This window comes from Elgaria multicarinata, chromosome 3, assembly GCF_023053635.1.
Source record: "Elgaria multicarinata webbii isolate HBS135686 ecotype San Diego chromosome 3, rElgMul1.1.pri, whole genome shotgun sequence".
Lineage (NCBI taxonomy): Eukaryota > Metazoa > Chordata > Lepidosauria > Squamata > Anguidae > Elgaria > Elgaria multicarinata.
Window position 1 is genome coordinate 97,307,288 of NC_086173.1, and position 8,077 is coordinate 97,315,364.

Below are 8,077 nucleotides of genomic sequence, written 5' to 3' on the forward strand. Positions count from 1 at the left end.
GAGGTGATGTAGCAATGTTGCATTGAACCAGGTGGCTTTTAGGGATCTGCTCTGTGTGATTTAGTTGAGATGCCATTTGCCAGAGCTCTCTGTGAGGCAACCTGGGGTATATTTAAAGCTCCGTCACACCTTGGAAGAAACACTGGCTAATGCTGGCTACCATCACTTCTTCGTGGACACTCAGTTACTTCCTGTTTTCAACCATTCAGTCCCTCGTTGTGAACATGCTGCTTCTCCCACACACAGCAGGAGAGAGCAGCAATTTTGGTTAAAAAAATATTTCAGAGTTTTTCTGGCTTTTCTTGCGGCGCAAGGAAGACCAGAAGGGGCAGAAGGTGCGAGAGAGGCAGACAACATCATGGGCACTACCTCCGAGGAATCTGTGAGTGCCCAGTGACGAGCATGCAATAAAACACTCGTCGGATGGAGCTTTTAGAGTCAGTAATAGAGCATTCTCTACATCCCTACCCCATCCCTTCAAAATTCTTTGAAAGATGTTGCATAGAAGAGAACCTTCATGTAATTCTTAGAGGAGAGGATGAGAAGCAAAATATTTGTTACAGGAAAACTGGATGGGGTTAAACTGGAGGAAAACTTTCTAAAGAATATGGTTTAGCAACACTACAATATGGCAAGGGAACTGATAGGAGTCTCCCCTTTGGATATTTTCAAGCAATGTTGGGACGGGCCTCTGACAGGAGCTAGAAATGGCCTGACGGCTCTGGAACGGATGCAGGACTGTGTGCAATTTATCAGAGCAGGTGGTGGAATTTGGTATGTGTATGAGAAGGAGAGAACAGTTAGGTTTTTAATTTGCTGTCTTATGTGATCCTATGCCAGAGATGAGCATTAAGCTTCTTGGGTTTAAATGGCTGCCAACTACCTTGCTGAACTTACATCTGATTGCAAAGCAGATGGATGGCCAAGCGCTGTAACCACCTAGCCTTATTTTTCGTGACATTTCCTATCCTATCAACCATTTTATGCAGGCCTGTCCTACTGCCTGTGCGAAGAAGGCTTCAGGGGGGTGTATTGCTTCTTTGTTCTGATAAGATCACAGTGACTGTTTTTGCACCATTGCCCAGTTTGGTGATGTAGGAATTGTACTAATAGTGCTAGGAAGGCAACTCATTGCATTGGTCAAGAAAGGGACATTTCCTTTAAAAATGCACACACACTTCCAAAAACCCATAGCTGCTCCCATTTTCATCTGCCTCTGACTGATCCTGGCTGCCATTTTAGTTGAGTGGGATGGTTTTGGTGATCCCATGCAGAAGTTGCTTTGGCATCCTGTTTTTCTTTTTTAAGGAGAGCAAGTCTTAAATTGGGATGCCCCTAGTCCTATGAGGAACGGAAGGTGAATGATCCCTCTGCATTCATGGGAAGAGTATCTTGGGTTCCTTCTTTCTTTCTCTCTTCCAGCTATGTTTTGTCTTTGCATCCTAAGCAGCAGGGATTGTAATAACAGGCCCCAATTCCTCTCATCATCCTGGATAGCCAAACCAGCCAATAGGGGTCACTGCTACACAGTGGGTCTTGGTATATTTTTGCCCCTACAACAATGATGCTGTGTTCTGACTGCCCTGACCTTATCCCTCCCGTGGTCCTCCTTGAGAACGTATTTATGTCTGGTATCCCCCTTCATTGACTTGTTATGCCTGCAGAAGGTACCAGCCTTGCTTGGGTGTGGGGAAAGGGCCCAGTTGCCTGGAACTAATTGGTTATTCTGTAGCCAGGTCTCCATGCCGGATCTGTCTTCTGCGCCAACCTTGAAAGTGGAGCCAGGATATGGTAAGCTTGGAGGCTGAAGGCAGCTCGGGATGGTGATTTCACAGCAGGGTGCTTGCTGGGGATTGTTTTGGGGCACTGGTACCTATCTTACTTATGTAGCTTTTAACTTCTCGACGTGAAACAATTGGCAAACTTTAAATTTTCACATGCATGCATGCGAAGGGTGGGGATTATTCTCAGTGGTTTGCTCTGGCCCTAGATTCTGGGTCAAAACAGCCCATGCAAGTTTTCAGATTACGCAAGGGCTAGCGTATTGCTGTAAACTTGAACTGCCAGATGCCCTTGTGCAACTGTTCCAGGCTCTGCTGCTCCGAAGCCTGCACCCATCTCTGGCCCTGCCAGTCGTCCCCCTTGGGCTGTGGATCCTTCCTTTGCTGAGCGCTATGCCCCAGATAAAACCAGCACGGTGCTGAGCAAGCACAGCCAGCCAGCCACACCAACACCCATGCAGAACCGCAACTCCATCGTCCAGGCCGCGCAGCAAGCACCTGAGAGTGCCAACAAAACACCCATCTGCTATCAGTGTAGCAAGATCATCAGGTAAGTGGTACAGCTATGCTGAGAACTCTCTATTCCTTAATTGAAAAGTAGCGGGATGTGTAAAATGACTACACTGCTGATTGTTGGGTCCATCTTCACATAACAGTAGCAAATGGTGGATTGAGTAACCCACAATTTGCGGTGGCACATGCTGGGCAGATTCCATTACCATTTTGGACATCCGATCTCTGTTTGGGTCGATTGGAGGTTGCTACGTGACGTCTGAACCCAGATACACTATGGCCTGGTTCACACATAACGACAACCCAATGAAGGGGGTGAAGATGGGTTGTCGTCACATGCGAAACCTTTAATTATGGATTGCTAATCATGAACAACCCAGGAAGAGAACCCATGTTTTTTTGTTGGATTGTGAACTCTGGGTTAAACCATAGTGCAGGGTTTGCATGTAACGACAACCCACAATTCAACAACAACCTGTACTCAATCTGTACTTTGCATTGTGTGCAAACCAGATCATTGTGTTTGAGTTTGAATGTCATATAGCAGTTGCGATGTCATCAGCGCTTTTGGAGGCTGCGTATGCTAAGTGGTGGTGGAGGAACACACCCAATGCACCAATGTATATGTGTGGTGACATGAATGTTTATTTGTTTATTTGTTTATTTAAAGCTCTCTGGGCGGTTCTGTCCAGTGGGAGATATATGACTCTTCATTCACACATGCAAGTCATTACTTGATGCTTGATGCCATTGTGTGTGAACCTGGCCTCAGAAGTATTCACTTTTGCTTACTCTAGATTCAAGATTAGCTTATTTCATCGCAGCAGGTGGAATGGTCCTTTGGCAATTCCACGCGGGTAAAAAAATGCCCATAATATTCTGTTTCCCCAAATGGACAAGAGGAGTTCTCGTTCCTGGCCAGGTTCATCACCAACTCAAAGCTAACCCTTTCTCTTTGCTTTCTGCTAGAGGGCGTTACCTGGTGGCACTGGGACGCTACTACCACCCTGAGGAGTTCACCTGCTCTCAGTGCAGGAAGGTGCTAGATGAGGGCGGTTTTTTTGAGGAGAAGGGCTCCATCTTCTGCCCCAAGTGTTATGACATGCGCTATGCCCCCAACTGTGCCAAGTGCAAGAAGATGATTACAGGGGTGAGTCCAGCTGGAACACAGCCTATTGGGTAGCAGACCACACACCAGAATATATTGCAGGAGTTCCCCAGCTTAAAAGTTGCTATTGTCTCTAAATTTTGCCCCTCTGGTGCAGCCAGAAGATGGTCTAAGTTTTTCTAGTTCATGGGCAGAGAGGCTTTGGCCCCTTCGATATTGCCAGACTACAGCTCCAATCAACCCTGCCCTTTATCCATGCTGATAGGCGCTGGAGTCCAGCAACATCTGGAAGGCCACAAGTTCCCCACCCTTGCATTCTGGTAACTCAAGGGTTGATGCCTTAAAGCTCTGGCCCAAGGAATCAATAGGGTGCAAACCTTGTAGTCGTTCCTTTTAACTATTAGGGACCAGGGAACTTTCTCATCCTGGTCTGTTACAACAAAATGGTAGAGAGCGTGAGCTACGTGCTAGAACACTGTTTCAAATTGCACTGCAGCCATGAGTTCACTGAGAGGCCTTAGCAACCGCTCTGTATTCCAACCTCCTTCCCTTCCCCGAACATGTAATGTGGGGATAACTCTGGCCTATCTTACAGGCTTGTAAGGATTACTGAGATAGCGTAAGCATGATGTGCTGAATGCTTAGTGTTCCACAGAGCATTTTTCCTAAATAATCCTGCAGTGCTGGCCCAGAAGGTGCAGCCTTACAGTCAAGTGACTCACGTTCTTGTGTTTGCTGTAGGAAATTATGCATGCCCTGAAGATGACCTGGCACGTTCAGTGCTTTATCTGTGCAGCCTGCAAAACACCCATCCGCAACCGCGCCTTCTACATGGAAGAAGGGCAGCCCTACTGTGAGAGAGGTATGGAGGAATCTGGTTGTTATACCCTATCGTGTCTTTCTCCAACCTGGTGTCCTCCCGATGTGTAGGACTGCAGCTTCCATTACTTCCAGCTGGCATGGCCATGCAGTTTGGGGTTATGGGAGTTATAGCCCAGCACATCTGGAGAGCACTAGGTTGGGGATAGCTACCCTAGAGTAATGGGTCTCTGTTGGGAATCTTCTAGGTAGCCTTTAATTACTATGACTGTCTTTAATAAATTGAATTACTGAATCTCCCAAGCTCCTCTTAGCATCAAAGCAGCCTTCTCTGGAAAGGAGTGGAAGGTTGGTTGGAGAATACAGCATACAAAGTGTTTCTAGCCCTAACTTTCCTATTGTGAACAGCAGGAAGAGCTTGGGTAATAAAACCCTTGTAATGGCGTCCTCCTCTGACCCTGGTCTGGTTGCCCCTTGGTGATGGTTACTGGGAAGTGCCAGTTCTGCTTGGTTGCTATGGAGATAGAGTGGTACCTGCATCACACAGCACGCTACTGAGCATGCTGGGAAATGTTGTTCTCTCACTTCATTCCTGTTCTGATAAACACTGCCCTTTTCTGGAATATTCCATTGGGAGATTTGTAGGGGGAGAAAGCCTTCAGAAATGAAGTAGTCTCCTGCTCCACCCCCTCATTGTCTGATGCTGTGAAAAGATCTGGAATTCTCCCAGATGAATGAACAGCTGCCTTTCATCATAAGCCGGGTGGGGTGGGGAGAGGGTGTGCGGGATTCTTAACAGCATGTGCAGCCTTGCTTGACAGGACTGTGAGAGTGGTCTGCCGTCTCCTCACAGAGTCTTTGGTCTTCCAGCCCAACAGGCTCCAGAACAATATTAGAGGATCTTCTGCTTAGCTCAGGAAAGGCCCTGATTAAAACAGTAGAGCGATGCGGGGGGAGGGAGGGGGAGGTACAGGATTGTGGAACAGCAGCAGAAGGGGTTGTGGAAGCAGAAGGAAACCTAGGGCTAGAATAGCAGAACTGTGGATCACACTGAAAGGCATTAGCGGAGCTGATATATTTGTACAAGATGGAACCAGTCCGACCTGGGGCCGTGGCAGTTGAGGTCTGGGCAGAAATCCAAGTGAACCCTTTAATTTTAAGAATTGCACCCGCTAGCTGCAGAGTAGAAAGGCTGTGGCTCAGTGGTAGAGCATGTGCTTTGCATTCAGAAGTTGTTCCAGGTTCAAACCCTGGCATTTCCAGGTGGGGCTGAGAAAGACCCCTGTCTGAAACCTCACAGAGCCACTGCCAGTCCGTTTCAACAATACTTTGGAGATCAGTGAGAAATTCGTTGGGTTTGCATTCCAGTGCAAGCTTAATCAAACGTACCCTTCCCAAACATAAATGCAAACCGGAACTCACTGTGCCATCTAAATTTGTATGTTTCCGAAGTCTGCAATGCAGTTAACATGCAAAGTGCACAAAAATGCATATATTTAAATAAAGCATATATTTGGAAAATGTACACAAAACTGCTTTATTCATTGGAAAAAATGAAAAAATGCATATATTTGAAATGGTGCAGATAAAATGCGCAAATTTTTAAAAACATTTGCCCAAGATTGTGTACAAATATTCATGCAGACTTTTTTTTTTTTTAAATCACAGTAGGATGCATAATTGTGACAAAACAAACTTCGCATTGGGAAAATGCTACAAACTTGTGTGAAATTGAGCTTGATGGATTCTCCCAAAGCTCAATGGACTAATGGTCTGACTCAGTGTAAGGGCCATGTTCTTAGCTGCTCTTTGGGCATAGCCCTGCAACCAAGCCAGACTGCCCTTCGCAGTCTGGCATGGAGGATTCGTGCTGTGGGGCTGCCAATACAAGCAGAGTCCTGCCCCAGCATGCCACCCCCCCCCACCCAATTTTGAATGTCTTGGCTGGAGCATAATATTTCCTCCTCCCTCCCCCTTTGCCTCAAGACTATGAGAAGATGTTTGGAACTAAATGCCGTGGCTGTGACTTCAAGATAGATGCTGGCGATCGATTCCTAGAGGCGCTGGGCTTCAGCTGGCATGATACCTGCTTCGTCTGCGCGGTGAGCACATGGTCTCCCCCCTCCCCCTTGGCACGTCCTGACCGGTCCGACCCTGCAGGCGTCTGGCTCTGTTGGCCCTTCAGGCAGTGCTCATGATACCACGTCCCGAGGCATTGCTCCTGGGCAGAGGCAAGATTTGCTCGCATAAATCTTGTTAACGGAGGTGGATTCTTCTCCTGATGGCAAAGAGGGTGGATCTGCTGAGTTCAGGCCATGCAGGCGTCTCTTTCCTTGCCTTGTGGCAAGTATTACCAGCGCCTCCGGCTGACTAGCGCCAGATCCACATAGCAGGTAACAGATGTCAGGGTGAATTTTGCAGCTCCTGTGGCGTTGCTCTCTCCATCATGGTCCCTGTGCCTGAGCTGGGAGTGGGGTGCAAGCGAGAGTTCCTCACTGGTGCTTGCCTCACTGAGCTGCTTCCTTTCTCCACAGATCTGCCAGATCAACTTGGAAGGAAAGACATTCTACTCCAAAAAGGACAAGCCCTTGTGCAAGAGCCATGCTTTCTCCCATGTGTGAGGGAGAGGACAGGGAAGAGAAGATCTGACTGCCCAAGCTGCTGGCCCACCCTAGCCCTGCACCCCTCTTCCCCCACATCTTGCCCCTGTCCTGAAAGCGAGAGAGCTGGGCCCAGGCCCCTCACTTGACAATCATTCCCATTGAGGGTGCAGTGCTCAGGGCTCCCTTCAGTACTTTGGGAGGGTTCAGTTACGTGGATTTAGGCCATTGCTTCCCTCACCCCAGTAAAATCCCATTCTGCACAAGCACTAAGTGATTGGGGCAGGGACATCTCTACCCTTCCCATGCCGTGAAGCCATAGTGTCATTACTCAGAAGGATTCGCCTGTACCTCTGTTTCTGTGCCAGCTGCAGCCAAAGAGAGGGAGCCCCAGGGTTGTTACTCCCTAGCTGAAGGATCCTAAATATTAGTGCTCTTGCAAAGTAGGCATCTGTTGAGACCAAGCCTTCCCTAGGGGTCATTATCTCCTATTGATGTGAATAATTGCCCTTGGAGGCAACAGCTTTTCCCAAAGCCTGACTCTGGATAGGGCTCATTCTCAGTACTTCCTGCCTCCTTTGCCATGTAGCTACCAACTTCTCCTTGCCTTCTCCTCCCTGAGAAGTCATTGCAAAGGATTTCTATGATCCAGGCTGGTTCTGTCATGCCACTCCATTTGCTCTTTATCCATTAGTACGTATTTCCATATTTAGTGGCAGAAACCCACTCCCAGCCATATTGGCCTCATGAAATTGCTTTTCCCAAAGTCCAGACCAAAGAAACCCTTCCCCTGCCTCAAGAGGTCTTCCCTATTCACAGAAGTGTTTGCAAAGTGGAAGATCCCCCTGCCGCCACTCTACCACCACCGCCCTACTCCAGGAAACTGTTGGGTATCTCCAGGGAAGAGCATTTTCTGTAAGTTGCAACAGACTAAGTAAAAATAATGTTTAAATGCCATAGAGATCAGAAATGTTGCAGGATCCGGCCTCTTCTCCCCACCAGTCAAAACTGCTTCTCCCACACCGTGAGATGAACGTGCAACTCACTCCCCCAGTACACGATGCTGCATCTGCCTGTAGCTCACAGCCCCTGGGCCAGACGTGGCCCCAGAACATCCCTACCAAAGAGTTATTATTTCTATTTTGCTCTAAATGTGTTTCCCAGAACCGTGCTGTCCGGCTGGGTGTCTGTCGTTCTTTGCCACCACAGTGGCACTTTTAATGCCTAATAAAATATGTCTTTTAATTTTTGTCACT

The 8,077-nt window shown here is 47.8% G+C and overlaps 1 protein-coding gene across 1 annotated transcript in view; it reads left to right on the forward strand.

The window, feature by feature from the left end:
• PDLIM7 (PDZ and LIM domain 7) overlaps nt 1-8,077 on the forward strand; it is a 42,852-nt gene extending 34,775 nt beyond the window's left edge. The window contains exons 8-13 of the mRNA XM_063120999.1: nt 1,733-1,791; nt 2,091-2,331; nt 3,264-3,444; nt 4,144-4,264; nt 6,208-6,323; nt 6,756-8,077. Of these exons, the coding sequence (XP_062977069.1) occupies nt 1,733-1,791; nt 2,091-2,331; nt 3,264-3,444; nt 4,144-4,264; nt 6,208-6,323; nt 6,756-6,842 (805 nt within the window). The 3' untranslated portion in view covers nt 6,843-8,077. The remainder of the gene's footprint in view (nt 1-1,732; nt 1,792-2,090; nt 2,332-3,263; nt 3,445-4,143; nt 4,265-6,207; nt 6,324-6,755) is intronic.